General features: G+C 56.6%; 1 protein-coding gene across 5 annotated transcripts in view; it reads right to left on the bottom strand.

Moving 5' to 3' along the window:
* Positions 1-4,269: 4,269 nt before the first annotated feature.
* Positions 4,270-21,536, bottom strand: part of KCNIP2 (potassium voltage-gated channel interacting protein 2) — a 42,026-nt gene continuing 24,759 nt past the window's right edge. Inside the window, exons 1-9 of one of the 5 annotated variants that reach the window (XM_033515686.1) lie at positions 13,753-16,299; positions 8,384-8,479; positions 7,137-7,261; positions 6,690-6,759; positions 6,525-6,595; positions 5,888-5,995; positions 5,409-5,513; positions 5,108-5,170; positions 4,270-4,778 (exon numbers count right to left, since the gene is read on the bottom strand). In XM_033515686.1, coding sequence (XP_033371577.1) covers positions 4,731-4,778; positions 5,108-5,170; positions 5,409-5,513; positions 5,888-5,995; positions 6,525-6,595; positions 6,690-6,759; positions 7,137-7,261; positions 8,384-8,479; positions 13,753-13,873 — 807 coding nt within the window. In that variant the 5' untranslated portion in view covers positions 13,874-16,299 and the 3' untranslated portion in view covers positions 4,270-4,730. Of the gene's footprint in view, positions 4,779-5,107; positions 5,171-5,408; positions 5,514-5,887; positions 5,996-6,524; positions 6,596-6,689; positions 6,760-7,136; positions 7,262-8,080; positions 8,480-13,752; positions 16,300-19,023; positions 19,142-21,536 lie in introns of those variants that run through there. The other 4 variants (XM_019007309.1, XM_015633699.1, XM_015633701.1 and 1 more) reach the window with 4 other exon arrangements.

Raw genomic sequence — 21,536 nt, 5'->3', positions numbered from 1 at the left:
GGGGCGAGGCCGCGGCGGCCTCAGGGCGCTTGCGCGGGAAGGCAGCGCGCGCCCGCGGCGCACGCGCGAGGGGCCGCGGGGACTGAGGGGGAAGCGGCGGCGGGGCAGCACGCATGCGCCCTGGGGTTTGTGTAGGGAAGCGGCGCCGAGGGGGGAAGGAGGGTGGGGAGTGAAGTGTTTACCTCGGGTCTGCGCGTGCGCCTCGCCGCGCGGCGCCCCGGCGGGAGCGCGCCTGCGCGGGAGCGGAGGGCGCGCCGGCTCCCGTGAGACGTGACCTACTTCTCGCGCTGCCCTGCAAGCTCAGCAGGGCCCGGCGGGGAGACCGACATGCTGCGGGGGGAAAGCTCCGGGCGGCACGGCACGGCACGGCACGGCACGTACCGTACCCGTAGCACGCCTGGAGGTGTTCCCATGGCCGGAAGAGGCCTGGAAGATGCTGAAGGGTGGGATGCCAAGCTGAGATGGTATCAGTAGATTAGAGGAGGAGTCTAAGGTCACACAGCATCTCTCCTGCCGCAGCCGAATGGGAGCACGAGGGACCCCAGGGCTGAGATAATCTCTTTTGTGACTATGGAGAGAGGCCGGCAAGGTGATCCTTCCAGCCTTCCCATCGCTGGGGAGACTGCAGCAGGTAGCAGCCAACAAGAAGCAAGTTAATAAAGAGTTGCCGAAAACCCCAGCTCGTGAGGAAGGGCTAGAAAACACCTGCACGCATCTGGGCAGACACATCATATGTCAGCCACGTTTCCACTTATTCCCACTGATAACAGTTTGAGCATGACAAGGAACTGAAGACGGTTTCCAGCACCGTCACTACCAGAGTTCAGGAGGCTGCAGCAGAGCCCCTGGGCAAGGGGCATCTCTAGTTACCACCATCATCAGGCCAAAGCATACAAAGAGCAAAAATAGAAATTGTACAGATACCCTAAATAGGAACCAGCTAAATTGTATTGATACATGAGCAGGCTTTACAGAAGGGTTAGAAGAAACACACAGAATCTGGGTGGAGAACACACAGGACTTTCACACACCTCCAGAGCTGGGTGGTGACTACAGGGTCACAAAAGACCCTGAAGGGGTGCTTGTATTTCTGATCATGGCAAAGTAATCCTAAGTAATAGTTCTCACAGTGTTAGAATCTTATCCTTTTACAAAATGCTTGTGTTTCTAGGCAGTATTCAGGATGCTGGAGTGAATCACTGCCCCAGGCTGCATCAGCTGCCTCATCCAGTTGCTCAGCTGTTTAACCAAATAGCTACTATTAATTTTTCCTCTGAAAGATGGGAAGAACTTGTCTGGAAACAACACAAGGCTGCCCTTTTCCAAGGACCCGTCAGCTCTTATCTCTGTTCTCATCATCGACTGAATGGCTTGGATGTCCACCCTTAAATGCCACCTCCTACTAACAAGGGTCATCCAAGGCCTGGCTCACGAAGCAGCTTCTCTTGGCAAGCTGAAGGCACACCTAAAGGATCCAGACCTCCCTTCCTTCAGGCTCCTCCTGAGGGTCTGTTTGGGGGAGAGCTAAACAGATTAGTTTTGACTCCCAGAGATGCTTCCCCACCCTCTACTCCAAAAGCCCACCCTTTGGAGATGCCCACCCCCTACTCCAAAAGCTGCACCCCCTGCACTAACCTTTTCCCATTTGGTATGAAAAGGTTACAGCAGCACTCGAAGGCTGATCCCCATGGCGCTGTTTTTCCCATTGTCACCTCATCCTCTTTCCTGCCCTTCACCCGAGGGACAAGGACCCAAGGGATCCCATCAGTGGCTCACAACATCCCTGTGCCACAAGAGGGCACATCAAGCCCTTTCATGTCATTGCCTGAAATAGCAACCAGCCAAATAGAGCTCAGGGGATAGGATATGCCAGGAAAAGTGGGTTAGAGGGGAAAACGTGCTTAGTCCTATTCATACTGCCATACAGAGCCCTGGGTGATGGCCAGCAGCCCAAAAAGGTCCCTCGAGAGTCAGAGGCTTTGGAAAGATCAGAGTTGCTGCTTACCCAGTCCCACAATGGTAATTCCCCCAACAGCCAGAGCCCATCTTTTTAATATGTTGGTCTCCAGGCAGGTCTTTGCATTGATCTTTCAGTTCCTGGACCACAGACTGTAGAATGCTGGACAACTTTGATGTCCCACATCAGGTCCACTGCTCTCTTGTTCCCACTAATTTCTTACTTACATGACTTAATTTACTTAATTTTTCCCACTTCTCAATGCTGAACTTGTCCAACAACCAGTGATTGCCCCTAAGAAAAACCCCTTCCCAGTCCATACCTACCCCCTCAAGGTGGCAGGTGACCATGTTCCTGTTAGCTCAGCCTTAGATGCTACATCCTAACAAGGGCAACCTGGTCCCAGTCCTGGGTTCACCCAGCAGTGTCTGTGACAAGCTGAAAACACACCTGGCAGCCTGACTCCTGAAACGTGACAGGCTTCATGTAAGAGATTTTTAACCTTAACATCTACAGCGTCTTAGCAGGGAAAAGTCTGTATTTACAGGACCACCAAGAGCATGGCTAAGCTCTGTCTTCCATGGAACCTCCCAGAGCAGCCTGCAACCACAGCACCCCAAAAAGGATACCAACCCTCTACAGAGACCCCGTGATTTTCCTGCCCTCCCATCCCAGACAGCTGACAGATGCAAAGACATAACGGTAGTGTGCATAGCGATTGTGGTTAGATTTTATTGGTTTTTTGTTTTTTTTTTTGTTTTGTTTTTTAACTCATATAATTGTTATAATACAAAATATACAGACTGGAGATGCCAAGCGGGTTGTGGGTCACCATGCCCCGGGACAGGGGGTCACACCATGCGACCTACAGCGTGAGGGGGGAGGCGGCAGGTGCTCCACATGGCAGCAAACAATGGGTACCCCAGAGAGCTGGGAGGAGGGAGAGCAGGGCCAAAGAGATGGAGGGGTAAGGCCCTCCCACCCTTAGGAGAATGCAAGTGGGAGCTCAGCCCCACAGCAAACCTGGGAACAGGTCTGTGAGATGAACAGTGTGTTGAATGAACCTAAAAAACACTTCATGTCTGCAAGGTAAATAATGTGTCAAATGAGCCTAAAAAACATGTGATATCTGGAAGGGCTGGGACAGGGATGGTCCCCCTGGGGAGCAGCTCCATAGCTTTGGCTCAGAGCCCCAGGGGTTAAAGTCTAATGTCTCTAACCCCAGGGGCTCAGCCTGGGTCTGGTCCAGCATGGGTGCTGATCCCAGACATTGCAGCTCAGGCCAGCCCCAACCACCCCGGCCAAGGACACAGAGTGGAGCCTCAGTCAGGGGCTGCCAGGGCTGGGTACATTCCCAGTGCCTGTGAGGAGCTTCTGGAGTTGGCATGGGATCATTAGCCCATGGGCATCACTCTCCCAGCTATGACCTGGAGTGGTATGTGGGCAGGACAGGCCAGCCTACACACACCCATCTCCAAGGAGCTGGTGGTGACAAAAACACCCAGGGTCCCCAGCCCCAAGGTTCCCCAGGCAGGCTCTCACATGGCCCTGCTGAGAAAAGGAGAAGAGTCCCCTGCCCCAAGGTGACCCTCCAGCCTGCCAGCAGCACAGCAGTGACTCCGATCTAACCCCAGCATCGGCTTTCTCCTCCAGGAGCTGCCAGCTCAGCCATGTCACCAGCACAGGGCTATGCCTGTGGGGACACCTCTCTGCCTCATTGCTCATTCCCCAGTCCCTGGAGCAACAGGTGGGCTGGAAAGAGCCAGGGAATAGGAGCCGAGCAAGGTCAGCAGCAAATGATGCCAGGAGCATGGCTGTGAGCCCTATGGGGCCAGAATGGCCACCAGAGACCAGCCCATCTCCCTCTTCCACACATCCCCGTGCCTTGGCTGTCATGTCCTCAGGAAGGGTTGGAAAGGGTGTCTCTCCACTGGAGCCTCAAAGTGGATCCCTGGGGTCACCCTGTGCCAGCACCCCAAACCTGAGGGACTGGGACTGAGGCTGCAGATCTCCCAGCCCTGCATCCTCCATCCTGGGGGACAAGTGCCACAAGTCACCTCGGGGTCCCTTTAACCTCCCCTCTGCCTCTCATAGGTCTAACCAGGATCCCTGGGGTCGGGATGCTCCCCATAGCTCGTGCAGCAGTGAACCCCAAGAGCTCATGTGGCTGCCTTCTCCAGGCACAGCCCCTCTGCCCACCCACTGGCCCAGTGTCAGGACAGGGAGAGGGCCGGTGGCTCACAGTGGACACACCGGACATGCTTCCCACAGCAGGGCACAGCCAGGGCAGGGGAGGAAGCTGAGCCTCTGGCTGTGCCCATTGCAAGATTTTATTGGTTTCTAGACAGTGTTGCTGGAAGATTTGGGCTGGAGCCAGGACTGGGGGCTCCTGGGGCTGGGGAGGATCAGGGTAGGTGAGCTGTGGCTGCACAGGGTGGTGTGCATGGGGAAAACCTCTATTGCAGCCCAAGGATGTGTCTTTTCCACCAGGACTGGGTGCAGGGAGGTCCATCCAGGTGAAATTCTCATCCTGTGCCAGCCATGCCCATGCTCCAACATCTGGGAGCACCTGCTTGGGATTCCCCAAGGAAAGCAGAGCTGGGCCAGGGGAAAGGGAAGATCTCAGCGCCAACTGCATCTCAGGGAAGGAAGGCCCCTTTCCATGGGGGTGTCTGTGCAGCTGGAGGAGGGGAATCTCAAAGGAAAAGTCAAGAGAGAGAGGAAGGTTCTGGGCCCAGTGTCAGGAGAGCTCATCTGGAGGCAGGTCCGGGAGCTAAATCACGCTGTCGAAGAGCTGCATGGATCGCATGATGTTCTCATCCTGTCAGGAGCAGGTGGGAAGCAGGCAAGTTGGGCACAGAACAGAAATTAGGTAGCTCCCCCAAACTTGGCTTTACCCTCATGGCAGCTCTGACACATGGGACAAGAGCCCCAGGGATTAAAGGCAGTTTACAAGCCCTACTGGAACCCATGGCTCTCCTCATCTGTGTGAGGATGCTGGCATGGGTATAGTTCCCAAAGCAGAGCTCCAGCCTTGCCCCAGGGAACCTTGGCTTCACTCCCTCTCTGCAGGAAGGAAGCAGGAGGGACAAAGGTCCCAAAGGAAGAGGGCAGTGACCTAGCTCAGAGAAGAGCTGCTGGTGACTTTACCTTCTGGCAGGACTCCAGGAACTCCTCGATTGTTACCACGCCATCCTTATTCCGGTCCATTTTCTGCAGACAAGCACATCACAGGGGGCATAGCAGGGGCAGCCCCAGCCTTAGGGAGAATCTGGTAGCCCCTGCCCAGGTCCCACAGGGGCTGGACACAGTGCACCCCTGGGTTCAGGCATGCCCAAGCACCAACGGGACCAGCACAGCCCCTGCTTCATCCCCAGAGCAGGGTGTTTTTTAGTGCACCCACTGCAGCTCTGTGCTGGAGCTCTGCTTTCCCAGGATGTACTCAGCTCACCTGGAAGAAGTTCTCCACATGCTCCCGGGGTGCTTCCTCCCGCATGGCCGGGTAGGTGTATTTGCCCATCATGTCGTAGATGGACTTCATGATGTCCAGCATTTCCTGATGGGAAGGGGAGCAGGGTTGCAGTGTCAACACAGGGCTCTGCCTCCACCTGGTCCCCAACCCGCACCTTTTCCTTGATGCTCCTGAAGGACCTGTGAGGTGCTCAAATGTGTTTCTGCTGGCTCTGTGCACAGTGTGGTGCTATGTATGCACGTGCAATGGAGCCCCAAAGCTGCACACCACTCATCCACCCTCCACCTCAGAGTCACACCAGCGGGCCAGGAGGGACATTGGCAAAGCTGAGCTTCATTAAATATCGATCCCCTGAGCTCTGCCCCAGAGCTCAGCCAATACCCCCGAGTTCTGCCCTTGTCCCTTCCAGGTGCAGACTTGCGCTGGCCCCAGGGACCAGTCTGGACCCCCCATCCCACCTCTTTGGTGATGCAGCCATCTTTGTTCAGGTCATAGAGGTTGAAGGCCCAGTTCAGGCGATCATCAATGGTGCCCCGCAGGATGGTGGACAGCCCAGACACAAAGTCCTGCAAGGATGGATAAAGCAGGCAAATAGGAGTTACACCCACAAAAGGCTTCAGAGACACAGAGGGTACAGCCCTGCTTGATTCTCCTGCAGAGAGGAACTCGGCCCCAAAGCTGATGTGCCCGGGGGCTGGGCTGACAGGGTGAAATGTTTGGTATCAAAAAGAGTTGGGGGAGAAAAAATTGCTTAACCCTGTACATTTCCCACACTATTCCCTTGGATCACAGCAACCAAGAGGACAATGTGCATCATGACCTGATGTTCAGCCAAAGCCTGAACAAGACCCAGCCATGGCTGTGTCTACCAATCTGGGTCCATACACAGCCCTACCCAGAAAATACAGAAAGCCCCTTTTTTCACTTTTCATTGGTTTTCTGTTGCCTCTGGGAATTTAATAACCTCCACTAGGCCTGCAAAGTTCTTCATCCATCTGCAACGAGAACACTGCTGACCCCAGTGCATGGTTCTTGGGGGGAGGTACTCTCCTTGCCCCACTGTACCCCATCACCCCCTCCTTGGCCACAGCTCACCTCAAAGCTGACGGAGCCATCATGGTCGGTGTCGAAGGCGTTGAAGAGGAAGGTAGCATAAGTGCTGGAGTCTGCAGGGAGGCAGACACATGAGGGGGTGCTGTGTGACCCTCTGTCCCACAGAGGCATCCATTTGTGTGGGGACAGGATGGGGATGGCACTCACCTCCTTGAGGGAAGAACTGTGAATAGATCTGCTTGAAGTTTTCTTCATTGACAATGCCACTTGGGCACTCCTGCCAGGGCAAGGTCACAGCGTCACTTCCACATTGCAAAAAAGGGCTGAGCACCTGTGGCTCCCTTGCCCCCCAGCCCTTTGCACCTGGTGGGGTGGCTAGAAAGGCTGCTTGGAGCATCTTCCTGATTTTTTGGGCTGCACCCCTTGCTGGAGGGCCCGTGAATCCCAGGCACCCAGGGAGGGGGCTCTCTGTACCCAAGGAAATGGAGCATAGGATCAGGTCTCCCCACTGAGCTCCCTGGAGGTAATATCAGGCTGTAGCCTTATATAAACTTCAATCCCAAGGTCCCAAAAACTTTTACAAATAAAGCACCACCCTGAGGTGGACATGGCAGCAGAGGTGAGGGCTATCAAAGCTGGTCAAGGGGTACTCACATTCTTGAAGCCTCGGTACAGGACCTGCAGCTCTTTGCGGGTGAACTTGGTCTGCTCCTGGAGCTGCTCCAGCCCCTCGGGGCGGTGGCAGACGGTGGAGAGCTCAAACTCATCCTCAACACTGTCTGCAAGGAACCCAGGGGAAGAGAGGGTGGCTGAGGCCAGCACTGTCCTGCCCTATCTTGTCATGCCAGGGGGCAGGAGAGGCACCTTGCAGAGCACACGCTGTCCTCTCACACTGCCTAGGTTGATGCACTTTTGGGGTGCTCTACTCAGCCAGAGCTGGGTCTGTACCAGAAGGGGACAATCATAGACATGCTGGCTACAGACCAGGGACTGACACTGGGCAATGACCCCTGTCCAGTACAGCCCAGGCTGGGCACAAAAGAGGTGTGAAAACCCCCCAGTGCTGAAACCCTCCCTGCCTGCCCTTCTCCTCCCACCAGCACAGGCATGTGCCCTGTGGAGTTCAGTCCCTTGATGTTCTGCAGCACCAGGGCTCACATCCAGCAGGAGAGTTGCCCCTCAGAACCCCCAGCCCCAAATTCAACCTCCCACCCCAGCCCTGTCCAGATTCTTTTCTGCCCACTGTTCTCCCACCTTCATTGATAGCTTCTCTCCACCATCTGCCAAGCTGCACAGCCCCTGCCTGCAGCATCCAGCACCCCTAGACCCCACTCAGCCAAGAGGGGCACAGAAGGTACTCCCTCTTCATGGGGGGGTTCAGACCCTGCCCCTCCATACTCACCTTTTCCCAGGGGGGACTGGCTTGCACTGTGGGGCTGGGAGAGATCCTGACCAGGGGCTTGGACTCACCAAGGAGCCAGGCACACCCAATACAGGGGTTAAGGGACTCTGCACTCACTCCCTGCTCAGCCTCTTTCATCGCCCCATCACACCTCCATCTCCAGACCGACCCTAAGCTTCGAGAAACAATTCCCCACCCGCTAGACCAGTGCCGGGAGGGCCCCGCTGCCCTGAACCAGCTCCCAAGCGGTTCTTGCCGCTGTGCATCCCGTGGGAGCTGCTCCAGGGAGATGAAGAGGGAGAAAACCAGCCTGTGAGCAGGCAAAGACAGAGGTGGGTGCAGAGCCCTTGGATCGGACCCCTCCAGGGCAGGGCTGATCCTGAGAGCCAGGGCAGGGGAGAGGTGGAGGCGTCCCCTTCCCGCAGGCAGGGCCGGGGCGGAGAGCAGGCAGCAGCACCGCCGGGGACAAACACACACAAAGGCAAGAAGAAGCACTTGCTTTCGCTGAGCGAGGGGATGGATTTGGGCCGGCAGCAGGGCAGCAGTTTGAGGAATCGCTGCTTCAGCGCTTTTTTAGTTTGGACTGGCGGGTTGCCTGGAAGAAAGAAGGAGTCACCAAGCAGAAGAAGAGTTAACAGAGCATCAGCCCCCGGTCCCGACGGGCAGCAGGGTTGGGCACCCGGCGCGGGGTGATCTGAGAGGAGGCAGCACATGCAGCGTGAGGCTGAAGAAGCAGGAAGGCAAAAACCAGCCCAGGCTCTGGTCGACCTTCCTGCTCAGTCCCAGGACAAACCCAGCACTGGAGTATCCATCCTTGGGAAGGATGAGGACAACCCTGCTAGGCTAACCACACCCAGAGCCCCTGTACACCCCCATCGTACCAGGGTGCAGTGGAGACTCCCAGGACCCCAGAGAGGAAATAGCAGGGCCAGACTCTGTCCTTCAGCCTTGAGGACAAATACCTGCTCCCCTGCTTTCTGAGGGGCTCTGCAGGGAGGCAAGGTAGAATGAAGCCCAAGGAACAGCCTGTGACTGAGCCAGGGCATTGCATCATCCCTAAGCTAAGGCTGGGTTTGATCCTGCTGGCACCCAAGGGCTGAAGGCAAAGCATGCACCGGACCCCCCGTGCAGCCCAGACGGCAGCATGCACCCCCACCCCAATGCAGCACTGGGACCCAAGCCCAGGGACCTGCTTTGAGACAACCAGAAGGGGAACGGGGCTCAGGGCTTTGCCTTGGCCAGGCTACAGGGCTGGGTGAGGGACTCCCCACACCAGCCTGGCCCATGGCTATTGCATCCAAGTCACCCTGCATTAATAGGTCCCCTCGCTGTAATAACCCCACTGCCACCCCCTGTTCTCCCATTTAGACCCCAATGGTTTCACTCAGCCCCATCTCTCCCAGCTGGATTTGCCCCATGGCTGCAGACCCCTTCCCTCCCTTCCCACAGTGCCTCAAGCCAGCAAACTCAGCGCAGGACTAACGCTGCAGGTAGGGAAAGGAGGAAGAGGAGGGGATGAAGGCCATGCTGGACTCCAGCCTCTGAAGGGAGGCAGGCACCAGCATGGGGACAAATGGGACAAAAGGTGCAAAGTCCCTTTGGGGCTCCAGTTTGTGTTTGCTCCAAGCATCCTGTACATCTGCAAGCAGCAGGTCACAGTGCCTATGTATCCTGAGCCCTGGTTTTGGGGTTGTTTCTTTAGGGTTCTAGCAAATGCCTGGCAGAGAAGCCCTTTCTCAGCCTCATGGAGCCAAGCTGAGCCCCAGATACCAGGAAAACGGTGTTACATGGTACCCAACTCCAGGACAGGTACATGGGTCTGCATCCAACAGCCTCTTCTAGGCAGGTGGGCCCCAAAGTGCCCACAGGCAGAACCTGGGACCCTCTGAGCTCACACCAAGGCAGGTCCATCATTCTGGGAGATGGAGAATAGCTCCAGGAGGTCATGGATCTAGCAGGATATCACACAAAGCCACTCAAAGAGGGCAAATTCTCCTCAGGGATGTGGCATCCTCAGCAGGGTGAAGTGAGGTGCAAATGTATAGGAATGAACAAAAATATCCCCTGGCATTTTTCAGGGGGTAACAGGGGCAAGGGTGTGGACCAGGATCTTGGCACTGGCAGAACTGCACAACCTGGCTCCTCTCTGCTCCAGGGTTTGCAGTCAGGTGAGGAAAGAAGATTTTTCTTTCCTAGAAGCGGGCATCACTGGTACATAAACCATGATTTTGTCCCAGCTACTCTTCCAGGGCCTTAATTTGCAGAGGGAAAGGGAAATTGCACCTTTCAGCCTTCCAAGGATACTCTGGGCCAGATCCCTCCAGCAGAGCTGAGCTGTGGGAACAGATCTGACAGGCAGAAGTATCCCCTTTGCTGAGAGGGAAGGGCAGATCATCACCCAATGCCAGGGTGATGGACCCGGGAGGGAGCAGGGCAGGAGGGAAATCACACAGCGAGAGAGATGCAACAGAGAGTAAACTGGTTGGACTCACAGGGGCAGCAGGTATAGGCACGTGCAGTAGGTCAGGTCAGGTGCAAGTTACACTTTAGTTTGTTATAAAGAAGGAAAAAGAAAAAAAAAAAGAACATGGGCGTTTTCTCAAGGAGGAAACCGAAGGGGGGCCAAATTCCAGGGTCCCCAGGGCAAGGGAGGGAGCACATTCAGCACATGCAGCTTAACAACAGGAGAGGGGTCACTAGGACTGGGGTTTTGCTGTCCTGGCTTTAATGAACACGAGGGCTATGCTGAATAGGACACACCACTCTCTTTCTGTCCCCAGTATCCAAACCACAATCAAGTCTGGGAGCTCCTCCTTGCTGGGAAACAGCTCTGCCTGAAGATGAAGAGCAGAGCCCAACCACGTGCTGCCACTCTGGACACAAGGGACATTGCGGCGTGAAGCCCTGTCCCTGCCAGCAACAGCTCCTTTTCCAGATGCTGCTCTGCTCTCCATCCTTCTGCAAGGGCCGTCCAGCGGCTGGCACACAACAGAAAGGGCTGGCAGTGTTTTATCTGCAGCGGGAGGTCTGCCGGGTTAAGTGGCTTGTCACTTCCCATGCATCACTCTGCAGCTCAGCGACTTCAAAACACACAAACACACACAAACTGAAACTGCATCCTTGAGCAGCACCAGAAGGGGAAGGGATTTCCCATCCCCACCTCCACACGCTGTTGAAATGAATCCCAAAGGCTGGCTCTGAAGGGACCTACAGTGGGTAGACAGATGCCTGCCCCCAGCAATGATTGCCATCAGGATGGCCATCAGCCACCAGCAGCTGATGTGTCCTTGGAGGCTGGATCCAGCCAATGCCACCATGCTGAGGGTTACCCAGTGCTGGGCTGATACCCCCTTCCCACCGAGGACCCAAGCCTGGCCTGCTCCATGGTCTCCCCAGAGGAAAAGCAGGAGACAGAGCCAGTCAGATGCATAACAATGTCCCTGTACTCCCACAGAGCCACAGCCACAGTGCCCTCCCAGTGACAGCTGGATGGGGAGACCAACCCACCCCTTCCATGGCATCCTCCTGCTAGGATACACCCTCAATAACAAACCAAAAGGCAGTGCTAAAACTCCCTCATCACTCTCAAGAAATGCATGATCATGATGGGTGGAAAATGTGCATCCCACGACAAGACCCACCCCCACAGTGTCCCCAGCCCCAGGGCACAGAACCATTCCAGGAGCCCCTGCTTGGCCCCATGGGGCAACACTGGGTCAGTTGGCAGGTCAGGAGGAGCTGGTACCCCAAGGCTGATCTGAACCCAGCTGCCCTTAAAACCTGTGGCTGACAATCATCTCTGTGCAGGGCTCAGCTGCCCAGCCTCAGGCAGTGCCACCAATCACAGCTCTCTGGGGTCTGCAGTGACGCTCAGCAGGAGGAAGAGCGAGTCTCCCCAGCCACCCTGAGGTCAGGATGTGTCCCACCAACTGCAGCTCTGCAAATGACCCTCATCAGTCAGCAATGCAGAGCCAAGTGTAGCAAAGGTGCCAGACAGTCATCCATCAGAGGAATGAAATCACAGCTGGCATCTCCCAGGGCCAGAATCCCTGTCCTGGGGGTGGGACAGAGCTGGGAGCAGCAAAGCTGCCAAGTGAGCTGCAATTCATGGGACAGCAAAGGCTTGGGACAAGGATATTCCTCAGTGCCAAAGGGAGGCAGCTGCACAATTTTTGTGCTGAGCAGTCCCCGGGGGGGGGACTGGCCATGGACCAGAATGGGTCACAGAGCCAAGTGGGGCTCACAGCACTGCTGTCCCCATCCCCAGCCTGTGACAGTGCTCCCAGACAGCCTGCCTGTGTCTGAAGGAGATGTTGAAAAATAATAATTTCTTCAGGCCACGACATGTACAAAATGTTGTGAGCAGGGAATGGGAACACACATCCCAAGAGACAGTGGAGCTCAGAGGCTCCCCAAATGGAGCAGGCAAAGCTGCAGGACTGGGACAGCCACATGCATTGCCCTGCTGCAAAACCCACCCACAGGGACACATCCTGCCCCCATCAGCACCTCCTCTGGCAGCAGGAACCAGCACATCCAAGGTCCCAGAGGAGCTACCCAAAAAAATGCCCAACAGAGCAGCAGCTCCTCTTGGCTGCAAGCAGTGTGGTTCCACAAGAAAGCTAGTGCTCTGCACATCCATTACCCAGAGGCCATCCATACCCTCCACAGTCAGGCACAGGGACAAAAAGTAGATGTGTTCCAGCCACACCCCAGCCAGATCCCAGACAGCTCAGGGACATCCTCCATCAGAAGGAGATTTAAAGCACCTCCTGGGCACAGCACCCTCCTCTCCTCCCCTCCCTCTGCTCTACTACCAGTTGCTCCTCTGGTCAATCCTAGCCACACACCTCCCATTCCAAGATCTGGCTACCCAAGGGGATGTGACCTGCAGTCCCTTCATTCCACAGCATCCCCAGTGCCAGCAAGGAGGCACAGGGGATGGAGGCAAACCAACCCCAAAACATACTCATGCAAAGTCTATTGGCAGAGCTGGGACTGTCCATGGTGCAGTCGAGGAAGGCAAACAAAGGAAATAAAGCATCAGCACTGTGCAGCTCCCTGCACTCCCACCCTCACCAGGCACAGCCAACAGGTCATGTATGCATTGCCCTGACATATTTTGGGTCCTCTTCTTTGGCCACATTCAGCCCTATCCTCAGTACCCACTTGCCAATCCAGGAAGCTCAACACCCAGAGCATCCTCTGCCTTCCCCAGCCCTGGCACAGCCCCGCAGGGAGGGCAAAGGGGCTCTCGCCTCTTTTCCCATGTTTTCCCCATAGCCACCAATTCTTGCAGCAGTGAGAAAGCTTTTCCCTGCGTGGTGCTGCACCCCACATTCATGGCTCTCTTCTCACAGCTCACACCTATCTCCTCAGCCCCAGTTACCTGCAGTCCTTTTCTCCATCATCAGACAAAGCCCAGCCCTCTGCATCTCATTGCCCTGAGATTCCCATAGCCCAGACAGTCTCTATCCTCCATCCACCCCAGCACCCCACACATCACTGCATCCCAGTGACTCAAGACCCAGATATCCCCCACCCTAATGCTCCCAGACACCCTAAATTTCTAACATCCTGCACCCAACATCACATATTCCAATGTCTGCAAATATTCTCATCCAATATCCTAACACTTTGAAACACCCCCAGACACCCTCACCTCCCCACACCCTAATGCTGTGAGACATTCCAATGCCTCCCCCACCACCACCCCCTCCCCCCCCCCCCAAAAATAAAAGCCCTAAACCATACTAATTCTTCAAAAACTCCCCTAAGCACCCTGCAGCCCTTGGAATAGGAGGAGCACCTCCACCACCACATCCCCATCTCAGTGCAATGCCATCCCCATCCCTGTCCCCATCCCACCTCCCTTGGTCAGGTCGATGATGCCCAGAGCATGGAGTATCTTGAGGCTGGAGCAGAGCAGCAGGATGATGCCCACCGTTTGCAGCCCCTGCAGGTCCCAGGGTGCCTCAGCAACCGCCATCCCCCGGACACAGCCCCAGCCGGCAGCTCCTCTGGCAGCAATAGACCCAGCAACGCAGGAGAGGGGAGGGCAAGGGAGGAGAGACCTGCCTTGGCCCTCCCTCTTCCTGCCCCGGCACCCTCTGAGGTCCCTCGGAGCACCCAAGCTGCAGAGAAGGAGAGCCCACGAAACTGCCCAAGGGACTTAGAGGTCAGCTCTCCTCCAGGCCACTCCTGCACTACACAGCCTGGCACAGGAACCCGCAAAGGGGTGCAGAATGGTCACCAGCGGGTGCATGGAGGTGGAGGAGGCTCAGCCACACAGGCTTCCACCCCAGCAGCAGCAGCTCATGGTGGCATTGGAGCTGAGCAGTCTGCAGGGACCCTTGAGTTCATGACACGCTACTGGGATACTGCTGCCACCAGCTCGGGGACCAGCTCCGCCTAGGAAATCCCCTCTGCCCCATCACAAACCACCAAACTTTCTCCCCAACAGTGTCCCCACCTTGCACGGCACGAGTTCCCTGCCTTGGAGCTCAGCCTTGTCCACTGATCACCTCCACAGACATCTGCAACCCTCATCTCCTCCCTCTTCCTCTGCATCTCTGGACCAGCAGTCGGTCACAGACACAGCTGGGGACTGCTAGCCCAGGGTACATTTATTGCTGCTTGAGAGAAATGTGCTCCACAGGGTGCAAATGTAGCCCACGGGGTGCTGCCTGGGGGGAGGGCAGCACATCAGGGGCAGTCAGGGTGGGTGCTCCCCACCACCCACCCCAAGTCCTGCTTTGAGGGCAGCAGGACAGAAACCCCAGCCTGGCAACAGTGGTTATTAGAAAGTCACTTTCAGACAGTTGTCTATGCACCTGACACCTAAAAGCTGCTTCTGATGTGGTCACCTCCTGTCCCAGTATTACAACAAGCCCCAGGGCAGGCACCCATGGGGGAATGAGACATTTTCCTGTATCCCTGGGAGGGGATGCTGTAGCCAAGCACAGATGGCACATCAGACATCCCACTAACTGCCCTCCAGGGACCATGGACTCCATACTCCCTAGAGCCCAGTCCAGGGCACTTCTATTCCCATCTGTGCCCAGTCCTGGGGTCTAATCCTGCCCCTCACAGGGGAGAGCTGAAAGACATCCCATTGAGCTCCCACAGCACCCTGCAGCCCAGCCCTCCTAGAGAGTCACGGCCTCTCCCACTGGACTTGAAGGTTTCACCCTCCGCCAACATAGCAGGACTATAAAGAAGGGCAGTCCTAATAGGCTCCTTTGCTCTCTACATTTCTTGCTTTTTCTTCAGCTTGTGATTTTCTCCCATCCCTGTGGCTGAGTGATCTCCTGTCCCTCCATCTGCTGGCTCAGAGCCTATCCTGGGACAGAGTGGGGGCCCTGCTCCATGTCCAGCTGGGTCTCCTTGCTCCCCTCTCCAGGCACATCAGCAACAGTAAGAGCAAATCAGGCCAGAGGGAATTGGGAAGGAAGCAATGTGAAAAGTGATTAACACAAGGCCGGAGGGAGAAGAGATTCAACAAGCTAATTAGATCTGGCTGGGCTGAGCAGGACGTGTCACCACACAGCAGGAGAGGCACAAGGTGCACTACAGGTGCTGTGGACCTCAAGGAGCTCAGGGCTGCTGGGAGAGCTAACCCTGCCCAGCCCTAGAGCCAGCTGACAAACCCGCTAGCCCTTGGAAACGCAAGGGTTAAACCCACTGCACACGGGGAGATCTCTGGTGCAGCCCAACACACAAAATCTCAAATTTCAACCTGGAGTGCCTGCAGGTATCCTAGGCTAGATCTTGGTGCTCCGAGATCTACCCCCCTACAGCAAGCTCACCTTGACCTCTGGGCTCTGTCAAACCCACCAGGCTGGATGACACCCTGAGCCCAGGGACCAAAGCATCACACCCCAAAGGCCAGTCCCTCCTGCAGCCAAGACACATTCCTGCTGCCAAAGAGGTTCCTGGAAAGCAGAAGGAATCAGGGCTTGGCACAGGACTTTGCTCTCACCACCACCTTGGGAATGCTCACTTTCTCCCCTCTCCAGAGGGACCCTCACCCTGAGCCGGCCATGAGGAGGTGTCTATACTGTTCACTGCCACCACCCTCCTGCCTGGCACATTTTGGGGTGCCGGTGGCACCCAGACATGATGCTGCTGCCTCCTGTTTCTCCCCAGATTCTGGACGGGTTTGGCACCCTCCCAGCCCTGCTTTTCTCTCCATATCCTGAGCTCTACAGCAGCAGCAGCCCCCAGGGAAGGCAGAGCCCAGCACACACCATGCTGGGGGCTCTCCAAGACACCCCCAATCCTGCCTGCCCCCCAGCATGTACCCTGAACAGCCAAGGCAGGAACAGCCCCGGACAAGCACCAATTATCCTGCCGACAGCAATCTGCAACTTCATTTAATATTAATTTGTGGCTGGGCTACGCGGGTGGCTCCCCCGCCTTTTCCCTCCCGCCATCCCTCCTTCCAGCCAGGACCGATTGCTCTGCGCTGAATTATTGATGCTGCACTTCAAGAGGCAAAATTGATAGCGTTTTTCTCCACCTGCCCCATCCTGAGCGCCTGGCTAAAGCAGGGTGTCCAGCAGGGGTCTGAGAGCCTCCTGCCTGGGTCTGCCAGGAGATGTTCAGGGATGGGGACAGCACAGGGCAGAGGTGGGATGACACAGTCCATCATTGATTATCCAGCTGGTAAACATCAGTTCCAGCATTGATCACCCTGGAGATTCTGGAGCACAGTGCACTCATGGGGATGATGCTCCATTGCAGCTGCCAGACAGTGGCTGTGCCCACACCACCAAGGCTGCGGCAGGGCTCAAGGGGGTACAGTGCCAAGCAGACAGTCGGAACTTCTGTCTTTTTCAGGGAAGTGCCTGTTCTAAATGAAGTATTGAGTCCTTGGGGCCTCATCCAGCTGAGTTTAGGAACCCAGTAAGCCTGGAATTCCCCCAGGATCTTGCTGCAAGATGCTCCGACTGAACCCTTCCCCCAGGCTTAGAGGGGTTGGCTTGGTCCCTTCTGGAGCTGCTCCATTCCCAGCTGATCATTGTGGTGGCATGACACAAGCTGGGCAGAGAAACAGCTGCAGGCAGGGGGCCAGCAGGGATGGGGCAGGCAGAGCATGGGCCAGCAGCTGGAGCAGGAGAAGCACCACCAGCAACATCAGCAGCTCTGGAGCAGGTGGCAGAGCCCTCTGTCCATTAGCAGACCTGAGCCATTAGTGTTTGCTTTCAGGCTCTTTGCGGTCTCTGGGCTATCACTGTTGACTGAGCCATGGCTTGTAAACAACCCCTGGAGGGGACACAGTATTTTCCAGTCCTAGACACTGCCTGGGACCTTCCCTGGCGAGCAAAATCCTACCTGCTGCCTCTCCAGTCAAGAGGGGAAGTGACCTATGCAGCAGCACCTCATCCCCATCCCAAACCACTGCTGTTCACACACAGGACTCCTTGCACAGTGCCCAGGGCTCAGCTTAACCTCAGCCAATTTCTTCCCCTGAAGCAACATGTCTCCCTCTCCTCTGGCACCTTTAATGGAGCAATTGCTGGCAATCAAGAGCACCTGGATCCCATTCCCACCCTCACAGCTGGGGCACATCTCCAGCGAAGCCAGAAGGAACTGCAGCTTCTCAGCATGGGTGGAGGGGGACAGGTGTGCCCCTGTTCCTTCTGGAGGGGTGACAGATGACCAGGACAAGGTTGGACACAGGACACCCCATCTCCAGCATCCTGCTCTGGCCCATGGTAGGGAAAAGTCTGTTGCAGATGGACAAGGAGTGTGCCCCAGGAACCAAAGGAGCCACAGAAGGCAAGGAGCGGGAGGGTTGCTGTAGGGGCTGGGGGGGCTCTGTCTCCACTCTTTCCACTGCACCTGGGAACTGCAAACAGCTGCAATCAATGCCACCAATTTTGGTCCAAAGCTTCGAGTGGCTACATGGGGAAGCAAAAGCACTGGGAAGGGGGAAACAGGGTCTGGGGGAGGCACCTCCAATAAGCAGCTGAACTGGGGGGCAGGAATCCACCCTGGGCACAGTCAGCATGCCTTCCCCTGGCACTCACAAGGCAGGATGTCTGTCAGGTCAGCTCCTGCCTCAGTTTCCCTCCTGGTATGATCCACCTAGAAGTGCTGCTGCTGGAACACAAGGACTTAGCAAGCAGTTAAGCAGTAATGAAAACTTCCACCCACCTTTCCTGTCCTTCGTTCAAGTTCAGAGGATCAGAGGGAGGGATCCCTCCGATCTGTCCCCTCCCTACCCACCGGCACAGCCTCGGGGTGCTGTCTGTTCCACTGCTTGTGGAGGCAAGTATTCACCACTACACTCAGCCCGTGTGGGACCCAGCACTGGAGAAGCTGGGGAAGCACAGCAGGGTATCCCAGGGCACCAGTGGACCAGGGAAACTGTCTGTTTCCTCCTCACCCTGTGCAGGTCCCAGTGCCAGGGGCTGAGCAGGCTGCAGCATCCTTCAGAGAGGTGTGTGCAGGCATGGGCAGGGGCTGGGCAGGGCTGGGGGGACCTTTTGCACGACCATCACCCTGGAAATCCAAGGTGCACCCAAGCCAAGCAGTCCTGACCTCCCTCCCACCTTGCCCAAAGCAGGGTCCCCCGAGCGGATCCAGGCTCTGCCAAGTGTGTCCTGTGCCCACCACTCAGCACCTCCATCCACGGCTGGACAGCTCCCTCTGTGTCCCCACACGCTGCCCAAGGGCCACAGGGGTCCTGGGGGAGAGCCAGGAGCAGGGACCCCAGCACACACCCATCCTGCCTGAGCCTGGCTGCTCTGCAGACTGGTGCCGAGTCCAACACCTCACGTACGGGGTGAGGCAACTGTGGTCTCTGGTAACACCTTGCTCCTGTGGAGGTGTGGAAAACACCCTGGTGCCCCCATATATGGTCACACGTAGTCCCAGCCCACAGCACCCTTCAAACACAGCACACAGAGTCACCACCATACAGCAGACACCTTGCCAGCCCTGTCCCCTCCCTACATCCCCAGCCACTGAGGCAAGCAGGATACTCTGCTCCTTGCATCCTATGCCCCTACAAGCAGCCAATAGGTTCTCTCATGGATGCTGCAGCCTTGGCACATCCTTGGGGGCAGCTCTGGACACCCTCCACCTGCCCCTCATGTCCCCAGAGGTGACAGCACCACCCACACCCGTTACCTTCCAAGGACACAGGCTCGAAGAGGCCAAATTGCTCCAGCACCTTGACGAAGAGGACCAAGACCACCAGCACTGCAATCATCTCAAGGCCTTCCAGGTTCATGGTGGGGGTGTCTCATGGCCCCTCACGCCCCCAGCCCTCCCCACCACAGCCCTTGAGCCCCCTCACCCCAGCACCTCAGCCGCCAGACCACGCATCCCCAGCGACACCGCCTGTGTCCCTGGCAGGGGTTTGGCTGTCACCCCCTACTCAGGGCCAGCTGCCACCAGCCATGGGAGAGCCAGGGTCAGCGCAGGGCTGTGGTGGGAGCTCAGGGAGCCACGGCTGAGAGCCCAGGCAGAGCAGGGCCGTGCCTGTGAGTAAGAGTGGAGAGAGGCCAAGAGGAGGGAGGCGTGGGGGGTGGCGGGGATGGGGGGGTCGGAGGGGGAAAGAAGGCATGCCCTCCCATTCCAATGACACCACCTCCATCGATTTGCTTAATGCAGTTGCTAAGGAAACGGGCCACAGATATTAAAAGGCACTCGGTTCCCAGGGGGGGACACGGGGAGGGGCAGGACGCTGGGCACTGGCAAAACATCCAGGATGGGGATGACTCAGATTTGTCCTCTGTGCCCCAGACATGTGTCTGCCCCATGGGGACCAACTTGGCTAAACATATCAACATCTCCCTCCTGGAGAGTGTCTGGGGCAACAACTCCATCTGCCCCATTTCCAACCAGGCAGATGGGTCCACCTGTTTTGCTAGGAACACCAAGGGAAGATGAGGAGCAGGTCTGGGAGCAGAAGCTCTGATGCAGGATGCCCAAGACTCTGCCAGACACCCAAATGGAGCACCAATGAGCAGGACAGGAGGAGATGCAGGGGCTAGGGACCCAGCCAAGGTCACACAGAAGCTGGAAACACAGGGTGAACCTGTGCATCTGTGTGCCTCGAGCACACATCCACACACAGACAACGGGGCTAAATTTAGCTCTCCCGATCTTTTTCAACAGTGTTCCAGCCCTTGCCTGGCTGCTAGATCACAAGCCACAGGGATTACCAGGGACCCAGGTACCCATGGTCACTGCCTATCAGCAGGGCTCAGCACCCCTTGGGTGCTCCCCCATTGCTCCTCCCAGGGATGCCACTGGCACTGCCCATCTCCAGGTGGACAATTCCCATATGGTGCATGACACAAGACCAGTCCCAACTCCAGCACTAGTGTCACAAGCAGGGAGCAGGGCTGTGCCCATGCCACTGCTGCCCCCCACCCTTCCCAGTTCACCCCAGCAGCAAGGCCAGCTGCCACAGCTACAGGTGGCCATATCTAGGCTATGGAGCAGACCCCTGGCAAGAGCTCCCAGCGGGGATGCCTCACACCAGTCTCCCAGGAACCCCCATCTCCAGCCCACTTAGCTGCAGGTTTGTCCCCTGGCAGGGGATGGAGAGGGCTGGTGTCTCAGTCCCAGGTTGTGGCATAGCCTGGTTATATAGTGGCTCCATGCCACCGGGCTTGGCAGCTCCTGCCCACCTGGGGCACATGCCCAAGGTTGTTCTAACACCAGCAGAAGATGCCAGAGATGCATCAGAGGCATCTTAGGGAAAGAGCTGAAAGTCTTCCCTAGGGAAACATTCCTCAGGCTGGAAGTTTTCAGACCTGGCATTACCTTTTCTTGGAAAGAGATGAGTCTCCAGGCAGTGAGCCTGGATTTCATGTGCCTGCCTCCCAATTTTTCCCTGGGGTCAATCCCTCTGGGCTGGGGTGGTACAGACCTGTTGCACTCTCGCAGGAAGTTTCCCACTGAGTCAAATGAGTTTTTAAAGCCACTTTTCTTGCTGAGCCCCAGCTACAACCTATCCTCTCCTCAAGCCTCAATCTGCTTCCAGTGCCAGTGCCTATCCTGCAGTCCATGATTATTTTTGCAACCTAGTTTTGGGCACACTTGGATGGAGAGGAGCCCTTTCCAGCCTGATCCAGAGGGTTTAAGGGCAGCTTCTCTGCAAAGGGAACCTACTGAGCCCATGTGAACAGACCGTCATCAGCCCCTCATGTGTCTCTGGCAGCATCATGGGATGCTGGGGCTGAAGGGCACCGTGGCAGGTCAGTCACCAGGTGACAGCTTCCCCACCTGCCCTTGTGGCTCTCCTGTGCCAGCCATCCTCCCCAGCAGAGCATCCCTCAGTGGGATAATTCTCTCACTAGCTTCCATGTCAGGATTACATATTTCCATTAAAAAAACACTCCATTTTTTGCTGCCAGCATGACGCAGAATCTCACCAGGACCAGCACAGGCACCCAGCACTGGTCCCATGTCCCCGTGCCACACACTGTGCCCAGCTCCCAGCACTCCCAGACTCCCCAGGGTTTCTTGCCCAGAGCATATTCCCTCTGACTGAGGGCAGCTCCAGATGGGCTAGGTGTGACAAAGAACCACCCCTTCACCTCACCAAGGTCCCCACGGATGTTACTCCACCTGGAGCTGCCCCCAGGATGGATGAGACAGATGGGACCACATGTGGGATGTCACCAAAG

Source organism: Parus major, chromosome 6 (genome assembly GCF_001522545.3).
Source record: "Parus major isolate Abel chromosome 6, Parus_major1.1, whole genome shotgun sequence".
Classification (NCBI taxonomy): domain Eukaryota; kingdom Metazoa; phylum Chordata; class Aves; order Passeriformes; family Paridae; genus Parus; species Parus major.
This window is presented reverse-complemented; position numbering and strand designations above follow the sequence as displayed.